Below are 23,301 nucleotides of genomic sequence, written 5' to 3' on the forward strand. Positions count from 1 at the left end.
GTTTCTGCATGCACAATAAAACAGAGACAGAAAAAAAAAGAATGATGAATTCTTTCATTTTTGTCTGGCTTTTAGTTTCTTTGACTTAGAGGAAGAGGGTAAGGTCCAGGTCTTTGGGTTATAAGATGAAAGCAATCAGACTTACTACCTGGTGTGAAAAGGGTCTGCGATTCAGCTTCAGATAAGAGGCAATTATTTCTTATCGTTAAACAGTAACCTGGACAAAGCATCCCCATTGAGGAAAACTCCTCTTCAATGCTTTCGTAAGTGTACGGCTATTTTACCAATCGCACAACCACTGAGATTTTAGAAGATTATTAGTTGATCATTGCATTCCCCAACCCGGAATCCAGGGCATGTGGAACCTAACTTTGCTGTCTTAGCTCATACTTTGGAAGTGATCTTCATGTGATACTAGGGAGCACGTGTTGTAGCAGGCACAATGCTTGAATGGAGACAGTTTCTATTTTTATTTCCAAAGAAAGATTCTACAATCACCAAGTTTTGCAAACATACCTACATCAACCAGGGGAATAAATAACAGGGATTTTGTCTATTTCTTAAAAAATTTTTTCACATTTATTTATTTATTTATTTATTTATTTATTTACGAGAGACAGAGAGAGACAGAACTCAAGCAGGGGCGGGGCAGAGAGGGAGGGAAACACAGAATCCGAAGCAGGCTCCAGGCTCTGAGCTGTCAGTGCAGAGCCCAACTCGGGCCTCAAACTCACAAACTGGGAGATCATGACGTGAGCTGAAGTCGGACGCTTAACTGACTGGGCCACCCAGGTGCCCCCAGGGATTTTATTTTTTTTTTTAAAATGTGTGTATACACACACACACACACACACACACACACAAACACATTTCTTAACTTTGAATTCATTCGTTCCTTTTGACAAATGACTCATAATGAGTTTCAATTTGAGAGAACATTAAAACATGTTTCAGATTTCACTCTAGATCAAGTGACCAGGGGAGATGCCCACAATGAAGATGCTGATGAGATGTTGACACGGAACTCTGTCCTGTGTCAGCGTCTCTTCTCTCCTAAAACTGACAGTAAAAGACAGTAAGTGCCAGGTACCTCCACATTTCCAAAGCAAGGGGCTAGACGAAGTTCATGCAAACGAGGAGACTAAATAGACCTTTCAACCTGAAGGATATAAAGGGGACGAAGTTGAAAAGGGAGAGACTTGGGAGAGCTCTCTGCGCGCTGGGTGTCTCCCCCTTCCACCTCTGCTGTGTTGCAAGGGCAGACACACCCCGCGAGCCAGGAGCGGTTAAGAGAGCCATCCGGCGTGCCTGGTGTCTGTCTCCAGAAGCTGGGTACCAGAAAGTGTGAAAGGCACAGGGGCACCTGGGTGGCTCAGTTGGTGAAGCATCCGACTCTTGATTTCGGCTCAGGTTATAACTTGCTCTGACAGCACAGAGCCTGTTTGGGATTCTCTCTCTGCCCGTCCCCGACTCACATGCTTGCTTTTTCTCCCCCCCTCTCTCAAAATAAATAAATAAATTTATAAAAAAATGTGAAAGGCACAAAGTGACCAGAAAAAAAAAGTCTTTCTCATATGGGCTACTAAGGAGGAAGAGATCCCGTCCGTCCAACGAGACTGGAATCTTGTCCAACAAGACTGTCTGGAAGAGTGATGTGGTTCCAAGGCAGACAGACAGAGGCCACCGGACGCACAGGGTCTGGGGAGTAATTTGAAACTGGGTGGGCAAACAGGCGTGTCCAGGCGCTGGAAGCAGTCAGCGGGCTGAGCCCACTAACGAACACGAGATGCCACAGGCCATGCTCCACTGTGCACTCCTGAATCAAGGAGGAAGGAAGACCTCCCCCCGCACCCCCCCCCGCCACTCCTTCTCTTCTTCCTCTTGCGCAGTTCTGACCCCGAGGATGCCAGAGGCTGAAGGGAAGGAAGGAAGGAAGGAAGGAAGGAAGGAAGGAAGGAAGGAAGGAAGGAAGGAAGAGAGGAATCCTGCGGAAGACAGTAGAAAATCCCAGCTCGCACCCCTCATACTCCACCCTCTGTCAGATGGGAGGCATTTCCAGCCTAACGGCGAGGGGAGGTTTCAAATAGGGTAAGAGTTGAGTGTGCCACAGTGCTATTACTGTGACAAAGTGACTGAAGGAGTTGTACTTACCTGAGAGGGGCCAGTGCACAAGACCCATTGAAAGAGTGGTAAAGAAATGGCCCAGAGAACTAAGTGCGAGACGGTGGTGAGGAGGACCCCGGTTATTTTCACCTGCATGTTAATAAATTCAGGGACCAGGGGCGCCTGGGTGGATCAGCTGGTTAAGCATCTGACTTGGTTTCAGCTCAGGTCATGATCTCACGGTTCACAAGTTCGAGCCCTGCATCAGGCTCTGCGCTGACAGTACGGCGTCTGCTTGGGATTCTCTCTCTCCCTCTCTGCCCCTCTTTTGCTCTCTCTTTCTCTCTCTCAGAATAAATAAATAAACTTAAAAATAATAAATAAATAAATTCAGGGACCGGGCTATAGTGCTTTTACAGTGTATTTCAGTCCTGGCTGTTACAACTCTGGGTTCAAGGCGACGGGTCTTCAGGATTCCACCGGGGCTCAAGTGGGTGTCTGCATCGTGCCTCGTGGTGCAAAAACCTGGGAGGGTGCAAGGGGCAGGGGGCCACTACGTGAGCCCTAAAATACCATTTCCAAGAAAACAGCCTGGATGTTTCCTCAAGCCACAGGACACTTTCTCCAGGTGGTATTTACTATTTTAATCTTTATAAATGACACAGGACTAAGATCTTCTGCAAGCTTTAGGTGACCAAGACTTAGTTTTGCAAACTTGATGTGACAGAGCTGGAGACTGAAGGCCCAGGTACCCATCTTTCCTTCGAAAGCCGAAACAAACAAAACTTAATGAACTTTCTAGAACCTGCTCAACCTTTACTCTTGCACTTCCGGGAAATGATAACTGATCTGGATGGAACCTGCACCTCCCTTACTGCGTAACCTTCTTTTTAAAAAAATTTTTTTTTAACATTTATTCATTTTTGAGAAACACAGAGAGACAGAGCGAAAACAGAGGAGGGGTAGAGAGAGAGACACAGCATCTGAAGCAGGCTCCAGGCTCCAAGCTGTCAGCACAGAGCCCGACACGCGGCTCAAACCTACGTACCACAAGATCACGACCTGAGCTGAAGTCACATGCTTAACCCAGTGAGCCATCCAGGCACCCCGCCACGTAAGTGTCTTATGTCTCACATCTACCCGGTGTCTGCATCATATAAAACCTTTGCTGACTGCCCGAGGGCAAGATGGTCTTACTTGCAGATTGAATTTCTTCTGGCAATAACAAATAAAACTTTCTCTCTTCTCACCACTTTGTGGTCCTAATTTAGGAACTTAGACAATGTAATGTCTCTTATTCAAGCAATTCTTATTCTTTCCCCTTTATTAAAACTGCAATGAAATCCTATAGATGATTACTTTGACTTCATTGGTTTTGGATCTCCGTCTTATATAATTCTCTATAGTTAGCAAAAATTTGAATCAAAAGCAGTATACAATAGTGTAATCTAAAAGGGAGTCCAAAATAAGCACGAAGCTAGTGATGAGCTTTTATTCCCAGTATTAATAACAGTCATAAATATGATGTGAATGCAAGCTTCTTCAAAATATATTTCATTAAATTCAATGGGGTGGCTTGGACTGGCTCCTGGAACAGAAAAAGGACATGCATGGAAAAATGGATAAAGTCAGTATCAAGTCTATAATTTAGTTCAGAAGACTGTGATTTCAATTTCTTGTTTTTGATAAATGTGTCATAGTTATATAAAATGTCAATGTTAGGGAGAGGCAGGTGAATCTCACGTGCAGACTCTATTTTTGTTTTTTGATGTTTACTTATGCATTTATTTTTGAGAGAGGGTGCGACCAGGGGAGGGGCAGAGAGAGAGAAAGAGAGAATACCAAGCAGGGTCTGCCCTGTCAGTGCAGAGCCAGACACGGGGATCGATCCCATAAACTGTGAAATCATGACCTGAGCGGAGATCAAGAGTTGAACGCTTCACCAACTGAGCCACCCAGGCACCCCACTCTCCACTTTTTCTTTGCAACTTTTCTGTATATCCAGAAGTATTACAAAATAACTTTTACTAAAACATATAATTCAGAAATGATTAAATTATATAAAAATGCCACGTAAACTAGGACTAATAAGAAATTAAAAAATGAACAAGCCATAATAAACCAAGCTACTTTATCTCTGAAATGCTCAAATAGAATGTTCTCTGTGACATGAACAAATTAGAATGAAGTTTGGGGTTCCAGTTTGGGGTTCTGTGAAGATGTGACATAAGAGGGGGCGCCTGGGTGGCTCAGTCGGTTGAGCGTCCGACTTCGGTTCAGGTCATGATCTCGCGGTCTATGAGTTCGAGCCCCGCATAGGGCTCTGTACTGACAGCTCAGAGCCTGGAGCCTGCTTCAGGTTCTGTGTCTCCCTCTCTCTCTGTCCCTCCCCCCCTCACACACACACTCTCTCTCTCTCCCTCTCAAAAATAAAATTAAAACATTAAAAAAATTTTTTTAAATTTAAAAAAGAAAAAGAAAGCACGTGGTAGGAGGCAGGAAAGTCTGAGCGATCTCGTCACAAACTCCACCCCAGGTAGGACACCCAACAACTGGAAGAAATCTCCAACCCTGGAGGTTCTCCCTGAGGAACAAAGCGATTGTACCCCCCGTGGGGCAGCCCAATTAGGACCAATACCTGAGAAAGGAGCCCCACAAACATCTGGCTTTTAAGACCAATGGGTTTCCCGCCCGCCAGACCTATGGGGCTGTGGTGAACTTAAGGAAAGAAAGGCTGATAAGGTGCCCTTGTGTCGACTCACCCACCCCAGCGCCCAGCGCAGAAGGTGCCCTTTGTAAAGCATCCAGACTTCATGTGACAGAGACGCATTTCCCGATTTTAAAGCGTGGGTCTGAGGGGCAGGGGCCCGCTGGGATATTCTCCAGGGGTGGAGGCTGCTGGGTGCCGTCTTCCTGTTTTTCCGCTGTCTCACTAATGCCAGCAGGCACCATCTCTGTTCTCCACTTTGTGGGCTCTCTCTTCCATGCTCTCCCAGTGCTTGACTAAAGCCAGTCGGCTCCATTTTTCTTTTTCTTCTCCTTCTCCTGTTTTTTTCTTTTTTTTTTTTTTTTTTTTTTTTGCGTGTGCCATATTTACACTCCCCCTCCGCCTCACTCCAGCCACTGAGGCCTATGTGTTTTTCCTTTGCTGTGCTTGGGAGCAGCAGTATCTCCAGAAGGGAGCTTCTGCACACATCTGTAGACTTGTGAGCCTGGGTCCCCTGAGACTGTAACAATCACACAGGCGGTTCTTAGCAGACCACCCCCCATCACTCCTAGGGTACCGCACCGACAGCAGATAGAAATACACCCCTGGTCTTTCTTTTATTTTTTTTTTCAATGTTTATTTATTTATTTTGAGACAGTGTGTGAGCAGGGAATAGGCAGAGAGAGAGAGGGAGGGAGAGAGAATCCCAAGCAGGCTCCACACTCTCAGCGCAGAGCCTGACCCAGGGCTCAAATCCACGCAAGCGGAGATCATGGCCTGAGCTGCGAGCAACAGTCAGATGCACAACTGACGGAGCCAGCCAAGCACTCCATCCGTCTTTCTGAGAAAGAGGCTTACGTGTTTGTGCAGGTGTTGGGGCCTGGGGGCAGGTTTCTGGTGTGGCGCACGGACAGGGGCCTATGGAGCTCCTCTCTGGGAAGGACGGCCGGTGAACACACACTTTGTGCTCTCCCTCTCCCTCGCTCCATCCGGCAAACTGGTATCTTACGTCAAGAAGCTTACAGTCTTCTCTGGTGCCCTGATTTTTGTGGCTGCTGGCAGGGAACAAGTCTACATTGCCTGGCTCTGGCGGCCAGTGAGGCTGAAGCTCACAGTCCACGGGACTGTAACCAATGATGTAAGAGTTCTTAGAAGCCGCCACAGCAAGCCGGGACAGACCCAGGAGCTCAATCCTTCTGTGAAAGAGGTCTATCAGCTTCTCAGCACAGCTGCAGCCTGAGGGGGCAGGCTTCCCATGAACAAACTAAAGACTGACGGTAAATCCCTCCAGAGACCTCGAAAAGCAGGCATTACCTTCGCATTCTCCTTCTGCCATATTCCAGGGCACCAGCGTCTCTCAGAGGGGAGATCTTATATATGCCTCACACCCTAATTTCTATGTGGGGTACCTGGTTTGTGTGACCTGCTTCCCACGGGACCCCCCTGGATTACTAGGCTCTGGGGAGCAGGGTGGCTTATGTTCCTGGGTCCCCTGGGACCGTAGTAAGTGGGGAAAGAGTTCTGGCCAGGCCATGACCCCCAAGTACTGCAGAGAGTGGACAGAAACACACCTCCAGTCCTTCTGTGAAAAACACCTACTTGCTAGTCCTGGAGCTTTCACCTTAGGGGCATGCTTCAGGTTTCGCACGCATCTAGGGGCCATGAAGCTATTCTCAGGGAACACGGGCTGAGGGATGCCATCACTGTGTCCCCCGCCCTCTGCCTCACTACAGCTCAGTGGCATCTCCCAGAAAGGAACATGTACACTCATCTGGTACCCCGAGTTTTACAACTGCCTTGCTCCCAGATTGCCTTGCTCTGGGGCCAGCAGGGTTTATGTTTATAATCCCATAGGACTGTATATATTTGCTTTTTTTTTAAAAGCTGCTGCCTGAGGGTCTAGCTTCCACTCAGCCTGACTCCAGGGGCTAAGATCTTCCCCTTTGGGACACTGACTGGTCTTGCACACCCTCAACTACTCTAAGTTATTCAGACAGAATAGATTGCTTGGACAATTAAAATGGTTTGAGACACAACCAAGAGCTAGCGTAAGGTTGAACGATAAAGTTCATCTCCTAAAGGGGGGCCATTCCTTCAAGACTAGGAGGGATGGCTGTTTCACCTGATGCAAAGAAACCAACACAATCAAGAAAAATGAAGAAACAGAGGAATATATTCCAAATGAAAGAACAAGCTAAAACCTCAGAAAAAAAATATTAATGAAACAATATAGTGGTCAAAGGAATGGTCATTAAGATGCTCCCCAAAATCAAGGGGGGGAAATGGACAGAGTGAGAAATTCAACAAAGAAAGAAAATGTAAGAAAGTTCCAAACAGAAATCACAGAGCTGAAGAATACACTCACCCAGCTGAAAAATACACAAGAGGGGTTCAACAGGGGACCAGGTGGAGCAAACTCCAGAATAACAAAAATGAAAAGAATGAAAAAGAGTGAAGAAAGCTTAAGGGACTTCTGGGACAACAGCAAGCCAAATATTATTTGCATCTCAGGGGTCCCAGAAACAGAAGAGAAAGGGCAGACAACTTATTTGAAGAAATAACTGCAGATAACTTCCATAGCCTTGGGAAAGTAACCAAATAAGGGCCCAAAGAGACCTAGACACATTATAATTAAAATGTCAAAAGTTAAAGCCAAGGAGAGACTCTTCAAAGTAGCAACAGAATAACAACTTGTTACATAAAAGGAAACTCCCAAACTATCAGCAATTTTTTTCAGCAGAAACTTCACAGACCAGAAGGAATTTCAACCAAGAATACTCTATCTGGTCAAGCTGTCATCCAGAATTGAAGGAGAGATCAAGAGTTTTCCAAACAAGCAAAAGCTTAAGGAAATAATCAACACTAAACTAGCCTTCCAAAAAATGTTAAAGGGACTGCTTTGGGCTGAAAAGAAAGGGTGCTAATTAGCAATAAAAAAATCATATACAAGTATCAATCTCACTAGTAAAGGTAAATACATAGCAAACATCGTGGATTAATCACTAATAAAGCTAGCATAAAGTTTTAAAGACAAAAGTAGTAAAAATAACTGTAATGACAATAATCAGTTAAGGGATATACAAGATAAAAAGATGTAAACTGTGATGTCAAGAACTTAAAGCATGAGGGGTGGGGAGAATAAAAACGTACAGCTCCATAATGTGTTCAAACTTAAGTTGTTATCAACTTAAAATAGACTATTATGGGGTGCCTGGGTGACTCAGTCAGTTAAGCATCTGACTCCAGCTCAGGTCGTATCTTGTGGTTCATGAGTTCAAGCCCCGTGTTGGGCTCCACATTGACAGTGACTCCAACAGTGACACTGCTTGGAATTCTCTATCTCTCCCTGACTCTCTGTCCCTCCCCCACTTTTGCATGTGCACACTCTCTCTCAAAATAAATAAATAAACTTAAAATAATAAACTGTTGGGCACCTGAGTGGTTCAGTTGGTTAAGTATCCAACTTCGACTCTGGTCATGATCTCATGGTGTGTGGGTTTGAACCCTACATCGAACTCTGTACTGATAGCTCAGAGCCTGGAACCTGCTTTGAATTCTGTGTCTCCCTCTCTCTCTCTCTCTCAAATATAAACACTAAAAAATAAAAAATAAAAAAAAATAATACACTGCTATAAATAGAAGTTGCTATATGTAAGCTTCATGGTAACCACCCAGCAAAACCTATAGTAAATATGTAAAAAAGATAATGAGGAAGGAATCAAAGCATACCACTAAAGAAAGTCATGAAACAACAATAAACAAAGGAGGAAGAAAAGAAGAAAAAACAAAAAGCCAAGAAACAATGAATGAAATAGCAATCACTACATACCTATCAGCAATTACTTTAAATGTAAACATACTAAATTATCTAACCATATAATTGAATCAAAATATCTAATCAAAGCACACAAATTGATGAATGGATTAATAAACAAGACCCACTCCTATATTGCCTACAAGAGACTTACTTCAGACATACAGACACACAGATGGAAAATGACGGGATGGAAAAAAGATATTTCTTGCAAATGGAAACCAAAAGCAAGCTTGGTATCTATGTCTATATTAGAAAAACAGACTTTGAAACAAAGACTGTAAAGAGAAAAAGGTCATTATATAATGATAAAGGGGTCAATTCAACAAGGGGATATAATATTTGTAAATATTTATTCACCCAACATAGGAACATCTAAATAGAGAAAATAATAACAGATTTAAGTTAAGAAATAGACAGCAGTATAATAATAGCAAGGAACTTTAATATCACATTTATATCCATAGATTACCCATATATAAAATCCATAAGGAAACATCAGCTTGAAACAACACATTAAAACAGACCACTTTGACAAATATGTACAAAAAATTCTCTCTAAAAGCAACAGAATGTATATTTTTCTTACTTGTACATGGAATTCTCCAGGATGGATCATATATTTATTAGGTCACAAAACAAGTCTTAACAAATTTAAGAAAGACTGAATACTGAAATGTATCAAGCATATTTCCTGACCACAATGGTATGAAACGAGAAATCGATTACAAGAAGAGAACTGGAAAATTCATAAATATGTGGAGATTAAACAACATGCTTCTGAAAAATCAATGAGCCAATGAATAAATAAGAGATAAATTAAAAAATATCTTTAGAAAATAGAAAATAGTAATATAGTAACAAAAATTATGGAGTACAGAAGAAAAGCAGTTCTTTTTTTAAAGTTTATTTATTTATTTTAAGAGAGATCTCAAGCAGGAGAAGGGCTGAGAGAGAGGGAGAGAGAGAATCCCAAGAAGGCTCTGCACTGTCAGCACAGAACCTGACGTGGGTCTTGATCTCACAACCATGAGATCATGACCTGAGTCAAAACTGAGTAGGATGCTTAACTGATTTATCGTGATAGATGCCTACTTCAAGAAAAATCTCAATAAACAACGAAATTTTACATCTCATTGAACAAGAAATAGAACAACTGAAGCCCAAAGTTAGTAGAAGTAAATAACAAAGATCAGAGCAAAAAGAAATGAAATAGAGACTAAAAAGACAATAAAAATGATCAATGGAGACAAGAACTGGTTCTTTGAAAAGATATACAAAATGGCACACCTTTAGCTATACTTACTAAGAAGAAAAGAGAGAAGACTCACATAAAATCAGAAACGAAAGAGAAGATGTTAGAACTGATACCCCAGAAATACAAAAGACAGTAAGCCTACTATGAACAATTATTCTCCAACAAACCAGACAACCTAGAAGAAATGGATAAAATGTCTGTAGAAGCAAACAACCTTGCAAGACGAAATCATGAAAAAATATAAAATATGAATAGACATATTAACAATAAGGGGATTGAATCAGTTATTTGAAAACTCCCTATAAATGAAAGTCCAGGACCAGATGGCTTCCTTGGTAATTCTACCAAATATTCAAAGAAGAATTAACACTAATTTTTCTGAAACTCTTCCAAAAAAAATAGAAGAGGAAGGAATACTTCCAAAATCATTTTATGAAGCCAGAATTACCCTGATAACATAACCATACAGGGACACAGCAAGAAAAGAAAATTACAGGCCAATATCCCCAATGAACATAGATGCAAAGGTCCTCAACAAATTTAAGCAATTTGAATTCAACGATACATTGAAAAGACCATACACTGTGATGAAGAAGGATTTATTCCCAGGATGCAATGGATGTTTGAACATCTGTATATCATTCAATGTGATACACCACATTCATAACATGAAGGATAAAAATCATATGATCATCTAAACAGATGCAGAAAAAGTATTTGATGGACTTCAACATCCACTTATGATAAAAGTTCTCAACAAAGTGGGTATAGAAGGAATGTACCTTAACATAATAAAGGTCAAAGATGACAAGGTCACAGCAAATATTTTTTTAATGATGAAAAACAGAAAGCTTTTCTTCTAAGGTCAGAAATAAGTCAAGAATGCCCATTCTCACCACTTTTTAAACATTTCTTGAGCTTATTTATTTATTTTGAGAGGCAGCATAAGGTAAGGGCAGAGAGAAAGAGGGGAGAGAAAGAATCCCAAGCAGGCTCTGCACTGTCAGCACTGAGCCTGATGTAGGGCTAGAACTCATGAACTGCAAGATCATGACCTGAGCTGAAATCAAGAGTTGGACACTTAACCAACCGGCCACCCAGGTGCCCAACTCTCACCATCTTTATTCAATGTAGTATTGGAAGCCTCAGACAAAGCAATTATGCAAGAGAAATAAAAGACAGCCAAATTAAAAAGAAAGAAGTAAAACTATTACTATTTGCATGGGGACAGGATACTGGATATAGAAAATCCTAAATAGTCCACCAAAATATGGTTAGAACTAATAAATCAATTCAGGAAAGCTGCAGGATACAAAATCAGTATACAGAAATTTTGTATTCGTATCAACTAATAATAAACTACCAGAAAGAGAAAGTAGAGAAACAATCCCATTTACAATTGCATCAAAAGAATAAAATACCTTGGAATAAATTTAACCAAGCAGGTAAAAGACTTGTACAGTGATAACTAGAATACGTTGATGAAAGAAACTGAATAGGACACAAATAGATGCAAAGATATTCCATGCTCATGGATTGAAAGAATTAATATTGTTAAAATGTCCATACTCCCCAAAGCAATCTATTGATTCAATGCAATGCCTATCAAAATTCCAGTGGCATTTTTCATGAAAGAGAGTAATCCTAAAATTTGCACGGAACCATAAAAGATCCTGACTAGCCAAAGCCATCTTGTGAAATCAGGGGGCATCACGCTCCCTATTTCAAACTATACTACAAGCTATAGTAATAAAACCAGGATTGTACTGGCATAAAAACAGACCTATAGATCAAGAGAACAGAAGAGAGCCCAGAAATAAACCCACACGTATGTGGTCAATTAATTTATGATAAAAAGCCAAAATATACAATGGGAAAGGACAACCTCTTCCATACATTGTGTTGCGAAAACAACATATGCCACCTATAGAAGAATGAAATTGGACTACCTTCCTACACCATATACAAGACTTAAGTCAAAATGCATTAAAGACTTGAATGGAAGACCTGAAAATCATAAAACTCTTTAAAGAAAAAATAGTGGCAATAATTTTTCTGGATTTGACACCAAATATAAAGGCCACGAAAGCAAAAAGAAACAAATGGGACTACATCAAACTAAACGGCTTCACCACAGCAAAGGGAATTATCAACAAAATGAAAAGGCAAGGACATAATGAATGGGAGAAAATATATGTAAATCAGGGGTTAATGACCAAAATATATAAAAACTCATACAACAGTAAAAAATAATCTGATTAAAACGTGAGCAGATTTAAAAATGTTTTTAAGGCAGGGGCGCCTGGGTGGCGCAGTCGGTTAAGCGTCCGACTTCAGCCAGGTCACGATCTCGCGGTCCGGGAGTTCAAGCCCCACGTCAGGCTCTGGGCTGATGGCTCGGAGCCTGGAGCCTGTTTCCGATTCTGTGTCCCCCTCTCTCTCTGCCCCTCCCCCGTTCATGCTCTGTCTCTCTCTGTCCTAAAAATAAATAAACGTTGAAAAAAAATTAAAAAAAAATGTTTTTAAGGGGCGCCTGGGTGGCTCAGTCGGTTGAGCGTCCGACTTGTTCGAGCCCCGCATCAGGCTCTGTGCCGACAGCTCAGAGCCTGGAGCCTGCTTCAGATTCTGTGTCTCCCTCTCTCTCCGGCCCTCCCCCCATTCATGCTCTGTCTCTCTCTGTCTCAAAAATTAAAAAATGTTAAAAAAAAATTTAAAAATGTTTTTAAAAACATTTTTTTTTAAAAGACATACAGATGGCCAGCAGGTACATTAAAAGATGCTCAACATCATTAATCATTGGGGAAATGTAAATAGAAACCACAATGCAATACTACCTCACACCTTTTAGGACGGCTATTATAAAAAATATAAGAAATAACAAGCATCGGGAAGGGTGTCGAGAAAAGAGACTCCTTGTATATTGTTAGTGGGATTGGTGCAGTCACTACAGAAAACACTACGGACCTTCCTCAAAAAATTAAAACAGAATTACCAGATAACCCAGTAATTCCACTTCTGGGTATTTGCCCGAAGAAAATGAAAGCACTAACTCCAAAACATAAACCATACATGCCATCCTATGTCCACTGCGGCACTACTTACAACAGCCAACATATGGAAACAACCTAAGTGTCTACTGATGGATGAATGGAGACAGAAAATGTGATATGCGGTACACACACATACACAGACACACATAATGGAATATTATTCAGCCATTAAAAAAAAGAATCTTGCCATTTGCAACACGGATGGACCTTGAGGGCATTGCGCTGAGTGAAGTCAGTCAGACCGAGAAAGGCAATTCACGTATGATCTCATTTATATGTAGAACGTAAAAATAAACAAAAGAACATGCTCCTAAACACACAGAACAGACGGCTAGTTGGCAGAGGTGGTGGTGGTGGGGGAGACATGAAATGGGTACAGGGAACCAAGAGGTACAAACCTTCAGTTATAAAATAAATAAATCTAGGGACTGGAATGTCCAACACGGCGACAATAGTTAACAATGCTGTATTACATATCCAAAAGTTGCTATGAGAGTAAATCTTAAATTTTCTCCTCATAAGGAAAGAAACTCTAGGACTATGCATGGTGCCAGATGTTAACCAGACTTATTGCAGCGATCGTTTTGCAATATATACAGATATCAAATTATTATGTTGTATGCCTGAAACCAACTTAATGTTTTGTCAAGTCTAGCTCAATTAAAAAAAACAGTTTTGCACATACTGAGAGGTTAATGGATTCTTCTTGTTTTATATAAATTCAGGAATCTCACCTATATTGGAAACCAGGAAACGCTCACTCTCCACCTAAAAGGCATTTAAGTTCCATATGTTACTTAGAAACCATTTTATTAGCTTCCTAAAAAGTCCCTTGGCTTGCTCATGTTATCAGATAACTATTATATTTTAATCAAGAAAACTGACACGGAATGCTGTATTGATACTTTTCTAGGCGTGGATGAGAATAATGAGAATATGAAGGCAATAGTGGAAGCCAGGGAAGACAAGGGAATGTGAATGTGAGGGGCTGAAACAGATTTAAAATTTTGCTTTTGGGGGTGCCTGGGTGGCTCAGTCGGTTAAGTGTCCGACATTAGCTCGGTTGGCTTCACTTGGCCCCGCCGTGTTCTTGTACTCAGTCATTCTATAAACACCGGTAGCTATGCAAGGCTCTGGGGTACCATCTTTCATTTTCACTTAACTTCTTTCTGTCGCAAGATTATGTTTAGTCTAATGACACAACCTAAGTTTATTCCTCCTGATTTATCCTTGGCACATGGTACTTCAAACAGACTGACTGATTCAGAGTCAAACTGGCCATGGAGACAGAACACTGAAAGGAAAGATGACTGACTGGTCCCCTAGATAATAATAAAGTTTCCCCCGGTTGAAAAAAACAAAATTTTATAAAATCTTTTAAAAATCTGCAGGTCAAGACTAGGAATTTAGCCTAAGAAGAACATAAAATGAATTGATGTTTAAAAAAAAAAAAGGTATTTAAAAAAAAATTTTTTTTAACATTTATTTATTTTTAAGAAACAGAGTGAGACAAAGTGGGGGAGGGGCAGAGAGAGAAGGAGACACAAAATCCGAAGCAGGCTCCAGGCTCCGAGCTGTCAGCACAGAGCCTGACGCGAGGCTCGAACCCACAAAACTGTGAGATTATGACCTGAGCCAAAGTCGTATGCTCAACCGACTGAGCCACCCAGGTGCCCCCCCCAAAAAGGTATTTTCTTCATGGTTATTGGAGTTCTACCTGTAACATACATTATTATATGATTTTATATGTATGTGTGTGTATGTGCCTTCACACACACATACATATGTACTAAAATGAAGTTGTTGGCTTTTTTGAATGGTTTCTTTTTTAATTTTTTTTTCTTTTTTCTTTTTTTCTAAATTCAAGTTAGTTAACATACAGTATGCTAAGAGTAGAACCCAGTGATTCATCTCTTACATAGGACACCAGCGCTCATCCCGAAAAGTGCCCCCCTTAATGTCTGTCACCCATTTAACCCTTTCCCCCACATACTGTTCCCCTCCAGCAACCCTCAGTTTGTTCTCTGTATTTAAGAGTCTTTTATGGTTTGTCTCCCTCTCTGTTTTTATCTTATTTTTCCTTCCCTTCCCCTATGTTTACCTGTTGTTTTTCTCAAATTCCACATATGAGCGAAATCGTATGATATTTATCTTTCTCTGACTTATTTCACTTAGCATAATACCCTCTAGTTCCATCCATATTGTTGCAAATGGTGAGATTTCATTCTTTTTCATTACCGAGTAGTATATCTGATATATAACACATCTTCTTTATCCATTTGTTTGGTGATGGACATTTGGACTCCTTCCATAGTGAAGTCTTGAACACATTCTCTTTTATATAAGGTTTCTATGAAAGTCCTTCCTCATTTTTGTTGGAATACAATAAAGAGTAGTTTACTGCTCTGTCCTTTCTCCCTCCCTTCTTTAATATTTATTGAGTGCTTAATATACACCAGGCCCTAGAGATACCACAGAGTCCCCATCCTGGTTCACCCCTGAAAGGAGTTAATAATAACTCAGTCTGCCGAATGGCAAGGCAAGTTCATGCCATATAAATTCACACCTCAACCTGATATTTAATTGTCATTGGTTAAGAATCTATGTGAAAGGTCAATAGCGAATGTGAATGACGGCAGGAAAATTGGCGTATCGCATTTCTCCATGGCATTTAATGGTAACAAGTTGACTCTTTTTCTTCTTGAAACAGCAGAAACATTTAAATGTTTACCTGAATATACTCTGTGAGCGTGTTAAAGACTTGTTTTGCTACTTGAATTGCTTTGGAGAAATTCCGTTGTCCTTGTTCATCAATAACATCTTTCCCAGAGTAATACCAATAGAAATCACTAATGGATTCCTGCAAAAGAGGGATGATAGGATCAAGACACATTCTAAAGCTATTTGGAAGCAAACAAAAATATCCGTGAAGTAAATACTATTCTCAATGATTTTCCTAAACAGAAAATGTGGCAATGTCTTCCCGAGGCAGAGATAACAACTAGAGATAAAAAGCAGAAAACTTGGGGCGCCTGGGTGGCGCAGTCGGTTAAGCGTCCGACTTCAGCCAGGTCACGATCTCGCGGTCCGTGAGTTCGAGCCCCGCGTCGGGCTCTGGGCTGATGGCTCGGAGCCTGGAGCCTGTTTCCGATTCTGTGTCTCCCTCTCTCTCTGCCCCTCCCCCGTTCATGCTCTGTCTCTCTCTGTCCCAAAAATAAATAAAAACGTTGAAAAAAAAATTTTTTTTAAAAAGCAGAAAACTTAGCTTGAGATAATGACTCTGTCTTTGATGACTTTGAATTTCACAGACATAAGGAGTCATAAGATTAATGCATATTTATCTACTGAGCAAAGCTAAATTAATTTTATGTAATTTTATGTAAGTACAAACATTAGACAAGTCCTGGATGTTTTTGGGGTTACAGACGTCTGACCTCCTTTTTTTTTCCAACAAAGTTCACTAACGTTTCCTCATGAGAACTCCAAAATGTTCCTTGCTCTTATAAATGCCCCTCAAGAAACTGGTTGGACTACTTACAAACACAGACAGGACAGATATAAACAAACATCTAAACAAGATCAATCTTCTTTTTTTTTAAATTTTTTTTTTGTGTTTATTTTTGAGAGAGAGACAGAGAGACAGAAAGGCAGAGCACGAGCAGGTGAAGGACAGAGAGAGAGAGGGAGACACAGAATCCAAAGCAGGCTGCAGGCTCTGAACTGTCAGCCCAGAACCTGATACGGGGCTCGAACTCTTGAACCATGGGATCATGACCTGAGCTGAAGTCAGATGCTTAACCAACTGAACCGCCTAGGCACCCTTAAACAAGATCAATCTTTCTGAATGGGATGTTTTCAATAATAACTTACATTTGGAAGGAATTTTAGTTGGCTAAAGGAATAATAAAACTTATTTATTTTTTTTTTTTTTAGTTTATTTATTTTATTCTGAGAACCAGTACGGATGGGAGGAGCAGAGAGAGTGGCGGACAGAGGATCCGAAGCAGGCTCTGCGCTGACAGCATAAAGCCTGATGTGGGGCTCAAACTCACAACCATGAGATCACGACCTGAGCCAAAGTCAGACGCTTAACCGACTGAGCCACGAAAGGCCCCGGGAATAACACAATTTAGTCTAGCATGTAAATTGCATCTGGATTTCAAGACATGATTTTAAAAATCACAAATAAGTTTTCAGCAATATTTCTTGTATTTGCTTCAAAAATGGAAGCTCTCAGTTAAAAAAAAAAGGGTTGTGCTTTTACATACTCAAAAGATTAAGGGAGAAACTGTAAGTTTGAACATGTAGGTTTTAAAGAACTCTATCTGGTTACTCTTGTAAACAAAACGAGGGAAATAAAAATTGTACAGAGCTCTCATTACCTAGGTAGGCCTACACCTTCAGATTCAGTTTCACCAATGTGTGAAAGATGACTACAATATCACAGAGATTTTTACCTGATGGAGTGTTAAGCTGGATTTTAAAATTAATTCAAGTACTGGGACAGCTAAAAAGAACTACCTGTCAAATGTAAGTACATCGTGGGTACTTTGAAAGCCTTTCTTTCGCATTCCTAAAAATATTTCAAATATTCTTCCTAATTTCTCTATCAACTTTACAAGAAGGAGCAGAGTATGTAAGTACTTTCCAAAACCACATGAATTTAAAGTGCCATCAAGCTAAAAAACATAAGGGGGAAAAGAAATTCCCACTTACAGAAAGAAAATCATGAGCAAAGTAGGAGTCAGGATCGGAGGCAAAGACAACAGAGGCAGGTCCCCCCTAAAACTTGGTGAAAGATTGTGGTCAGAGGCAAAAGATCTCAAAAAATTCTGTTTGGTCAACAATCACGATGCATTAAAACATGTCGGTTTAATAACTCCACCACATCACATCCACTCACCAACCCCCTTCACTCGTCACTAAGAGAAGCCGACATACCTGGACTCTGAGTAGGTAGTCTACGGTAGAGATGATGATGTTGACAGTTGTGTTATTGCCAGTCTGAGTTCTCAGATAATTTTGAAAATCTATGGAAGATCAAAAGGAGTGACTAAAGCTGAGTCAAAAGTTTTGAATGAGTTATCCGAATAACTCCAAAAGCAACTGAGGCCTCCGGCAAAATTGCTGTGGCTAAGAGTAGTGCTTCAAGGGAGCACCCCCAAAACATCTCGGTGCTTCAGAGAGTACCAATTTCCAATTTCTGTCTAAGTGGGTGCTGACGTCTGTTTCCTGATTGCTAGCCCTGCAGCCCTGGGCATCCCCGGAAGGAGTTTTGCCGTTTAGGAAAGAGTAATTGAACTATGCATTCAGTAATCATTTGTTCCTGAGTGCTGGGGAAACAAAGATAAAATTAAGATAACAGTTCCTACCTTCACAGATGCACAAGTCTGGGAGAGAGCTTGTTATATAAACAACAAAGGGAAATATGTTATGCTAAGTGATACTATGAAGTTGATTCCCCAGTTAAAGAGAAGGGGTAGGAAGGAATAAACCCATACAGCTCTCTGTAGACCTCGTATCTTTTTTCACCTGATTTAACAGAAAAACAAGTGTTAGGAATTAAGTGGTGCGGCCAGCAAAGGACTTTGAGAGTAGGGATGCAATGCATAAAATGCCACAGTGTATACTGAGCATACGGAGGAATACTCTAGAATGTTTGTGGACTCAGGGACAAGGCGTAATTGGAACGTGCGGGCCCCTGTCTCTACTGGCTTCAAACTGCTTCCTCCTTGGTACCGTCATAGAGTCTGGGGTCTCACGAACCTGAGTTGTGTCCCTCACAAAGCAGCTGGAGGAAACGGAAGAGGTCACACGTGAACTCGTCATCTTGGAGAACCTTTTCTCCTGCAGAAAATCCAGAGATCAGACATGATCAACTATCCTCGCTGGTCCCGCCCTTTCTTTCCCCACCTCCAGAAAACTTGCATGTTGATCTAGCATCGTTCTGAACCAAAAACAGTCACAAATCATAGCCACTCGTCTATCTGAAGCTTGTACGATCATGCGCTTGGCAGATAGATGCACTTTTTCTTTGTCAGAAAAGAACATTTGAATCTTAAAACTCATATTTCTCTCTGTTAAAAGTAGCAGCATGGGTTTGGCAACATTTTAGAAACAACCTGAAGATTTAAACTTCCTTTTTTTGGTTTTGGTTTTTTTGTTTGTTTGTTTTTTTGTAAGGTGTGTATAGGAATGATGTCCACATCTCTTACAAATGCCAAGGTGAAATCTACTTTGCTCCCAGAGAACCACCAATTATTTCAATGCAAAGGCATTCATTGCATATATAAAACAGGACCGAGAGCTTCTTCTATTTAATGAATAAAGGATCTTGTGAAAATTGTAAATGACTAGAAAATGTTTGATTCATTTCAATTAACTATCTCGTTAGCTTGCCTAAGGGATTTAAAAAAGTAAAGACTTCAGAAATCCGATACAGACATGCCAATGGTTGGAACTTTACTTTCAGAGGAGACAGAACTAGCGAACAGACCTAATTCTACATATCAAACCAAATGAAAGGCTTTGGTGGCTCATGCTGTATGAGTCACTCCAACCAAAAGGTGAAAAGAAGGTTATCTCATAGCCATAGAAGTTACTCGGAATCATTAAAAACTAATATATTTGTGGGGTAAACACCTCAGAAAAGGGTTCAGATATTTTACCTACATTTTAATCAAAATGTATCTTGGTCACAAGTTACTTGGAAAGCAAAAACACAAAGAAAGAAACAAACGAAAAAACAGCACCACACAAATGAAAGTTGATTTTGAAAGCATAGAGTGTCAGTGGAAAAACTGTCAACGTTATGAGTGTATGTTCTGGAATCTAAATTTGCTGCTTAGAAATCAAAATGACACAAAAATGTCGTTTGGCAAGTGAATGAATGTACTTATGTATTTAAAAAAAATGATAATAACTTTTCAGACTGGAAATACTTTGGGCCGAGAAAGAAAACTATGCAATGACCATGTGTTTACTTTAACTAAAATTATGAATGATTATAATGACAGAGAGCTGATGGACTTACCAGTCTGCAGTCTGTGACTTTCAAAGTGAGAGGCTTCATATAATGGGAGGGTTAGGAAGCAAAACCATTTTGAAAACTAATATAAACATTAAAAAAAGTACATAAAATCACTGTACTGGTTTCCCTGTAAGATATGATATTTGGTGACCAAACTAAAATCACCATGCATATAGATCAGTTGTGTGGCAAATCCAAGTTTAAGTGCACATTGCTTTGACTCTCAGTACATGGCTGATAAGCCCATTCCTCAGTGTCTCCGTTCATGACGGGATAGGAAAGAAAGGGAGAAGAGTCTAGGCTAATAAACCAAACTCTTCACTTATGATACTTAGTATCTTTCCATGAACTGTTTGAATCAGACGAGTCTTTAAAATGATATTTAAAACATAATATTATGAGTTACACAGTCTTCCTGATTCTTTCCTTGCGAGCCCATCTAAAATGCTTTTCTCTAGAAAACTGAATCAATAAACCATGTACTTTCAATGTTCACATACTCCATGTGGAATAAGTAACCCTTGATAGAAAGTATTCAGAAAAGTTAACAAGGAAATAAATATCATACAGTCTACCTGTGTTCCTGAAAATGCCCTGCGCAATGCACACTGATTTATAACGTAAGGATTTACTGTCGGCATGCACGGTATTTTCTCGACTGTATACCAAAACACATACAAGTAACTTAACTTACAAAAGGACACGCTGCACACAGCAGAAAAATAGGGGAGGAGCGTGGGAGGGGGCGGGTCAAGCCTTCCTTTACCATCAGGTGACAACGAGGTATAAACTGGGGTGCTATTGCTTAACGAACACGTTACTATCTGATTAAAATGCTGCCATTCCCCATGCTGCATGTAAGTGGTACAGTAACAGAGATGGGTGGTGGCTTTATGTCTGCAGAAGGCACAGGATGCACGGTCTATTTTGTGATGTATGCAAAAGACATTCCATTGCAAGATGGAAACTAAGATTAATAACAACGAAATGGAGTAAAATGTAGTTGAAAGTGCTCTGATGTTCTTAAAATTACTATTTGTAATAGCTGCATGACGGTCAAATGTGAATACTGTAAAGGACATTCCTTGGGTTTTATTTTTAATTATAAGGGGATAATGATTTCTAATACTGTAATATAGGGAGAGTTGTTTCAATTTTGTTGCTGATGATGAGACAGTTTTTCGTGCCTTAGTTTTCTCATCTATGAAACGAGGGGAACATGGGCACTGTCTACCTCACTAGCTCTTCATAATTGATGTGACCATTTCTAGATATTGTGGAGAGGTCAACATTATCAGTAGCAGTGGCAACACCACTAAATATACATGGGAACAACATGCCTACGTGATGAATACAGTCATTTGAACATATTTACTAAAAGTGTTTCTATTTCCAAAAAGCCATCTTAATTTTAATGGACCAGAAGAGTCTCAAAAACCTCCATTTCACTTGGAAATAATATTAGACCTTATTTGTGCAAGGTACCAGTAAAATCAATTCCTATTTTAAAAATCTAATCAAGTTAAGACACTTTTAAAGGCCACTGTTCTACTCACAATTGGCATTAAAAAGTATATAATGTTTGCTTGTTTGTTTTTATTGACTACCTAAAACACCCATGGTCTTAGCTCGACGTTTATAACCTTATCTTGAGACAAAGCTTGGTTTAATTGTTATTACTTGCTAAAAATTATCAATAATTGTTGATAAAATGAAGGCAATAAGTGAAATGCTGAGTAGATATATAGAAACAATTGATTTAGGACACACAGATCAGAAGACTAAGATCCTCTTTGTTGTAATGTCTTTTCATGGCAATATCCCCAGTAATGGAAAGCTAAAAGGATGAGTGGCATGAAATGTTAACACTGGTTGCATCAAAGAACTCCCTACAAAAGCTTGTTATATGGAACTCAAGAGTGTTTTCCCCTGCCCCTGCCATGGAAGAAATAGTTCTTCTCAGTGATCTTTAGAGGACTCAAATACCTATTTTGTATAATGGCAAAACTGAAAGATTAAGGCTAAAAATATTTTTAAATAGTGAGAAGTCAGGTATTTGGTTCCATGTGGGTAATTTTAATGTCACTGCTTAAATGGTTTAAGTGGCCACTTAAATTATACTACTATTCAACCAACAACGGATACAATTTTTAAAATGGATTCACAATTAACATTTAGTTAGTGACTATAGTGTGCTAGGCATTGTGCTAGATATATTTTCTTATCATTTCATTTTAGGTTTATAATAATCCTATGAATCAGGTGACATGAATCCCATTTTGTGGGATACAACTGAGAAATTAAGTAGCTTGACTGAGGTCCTATAGCAATTTACTAGTAAAGGATGTGAGTCCAATAAACTTCGATGAACATTCATTAAGTGTCTCCTACATGGTAGGCACCTTGTGAGATCCTGGGCATATAATTATGACTAATGGACACAAGCCCTAACTCAAAGAAGTTCATAGTCTAATGGAAAAGACAGGCAATAAAAAGGTAATTTCAATACCAAATGGTCTTTCTGGATCACAAAGTTCACATCAGTAACTGATCAGATCTTTGGCTAACAACCTCCGACTACATGTACTATATGTTAGTTAAACTGTGAACTCCTACTTGTTTTTTATCAATTTTAGAACCCAAAGAAAACCATTTTCTAGATATGTGGCTTTGGAAAAGTCAATTCACCTTTCTGAGCCTTTGTTGCATCACTTTGATATGGGAATTAACCCTCACCCCCTTATTTTCAAAGGGTTATTGGGAGAATAAAATTGGCTCAGACAAGTACATTTGCTTTGAAACATGCAAAGCACAATAGGAATAAAAGTGAATTTTCAATGATAGGAAGGCACAGGTTCAAAAGACCTAGGTTTCTAAAATAAAGACTTTCAATGGGCTGTGGGATGTGATAAATAATCTACATATTCCACGTACTCAATGTGACACGAGTGCATAAAATGCATTCCTACTTCAGATCCTAAGACAATAAAAATGACCACTGTGTGAAATAAATTAGGTATGTCCCACGGATAACAGAATTAAAGCACATGTTAGTCATGGAGGGAAACATACCTTTGCATTCAAATGTGATCCTCAGATTATTTCTCTTATAACGTCTTAATGCCTTTGAGCTCCCATTACTCTAACTGAAATCCTTACTGTTCTTTATCCATTCCATTAACCAACATCCTAACTGATCTCCCTCCCTTCAGGCTGCAATGCCCATCTTTAACACTGTTGCCTACAACGACAGTTGCCGGCAATCCAATCATAAAACACTCCCAACAAAAAGATGGACTCCTTTAACAGCAGTTGAGAAAAATCTACTCTCAAAATCCC

At 40.0% G+C, this 23,301-nt stretch overlaps 1 protein-coding gene across 9 annotated transcripts in view; it reads right to left on the reverse strand.

Moving 5' to 3' along the window:
* RYR2 (ryanodine receptor 2) overlaps positions 1-23,301 on the reverse strand; it is a 757,942-nt gene that overhangs the window by 45,409 nt on the left and 689,232 nt on the right. For 5 of the 9 annotated variants that reach the window (XM_023240360.2, XM_023240365.2, XM_023240363.2 and 2 more), the window contains 4 exons: positions 19,966-19,998; positions 18,699-18,779; positions 17,874-17,962; positions 15,664-15,792 (listed from right to left, as the gene is read on the reverse strand). In XM_023240360.2, the coding sequence (XP_023096128.2) occupies positions 15,664-15,792; positions 17,874-17,962; positions 18,699-18,779; positions 19,966-19,998 (332 nt within the window). The remainder of the gene's footprint in view (positions 1-15,663; positions 15,793-17,873; positions 17,963-18,698; positions 18,780-19,965; positions 19,999-23,301) is intronic. The other 4 variants (XM_023240368.2, XM_023240367.2, XM_023240364.2 and 1 more) reach the window with 1 other exon arrangement.

The sequence above is a fragment of the Felis catus genome, chromosome D2 (genome assembly GCF_018350175.1).
Source record: "Felis catus isolate Fca126 chromosome D2, F.catus_Fca126_mat1.0, whole genome shotgun sequence".
Taxonomy (NCBI): Eukaryota; Metazoa; Chordata; class Mammalia; order Carnivora; family Felidae; genus Felis; species Felis catus.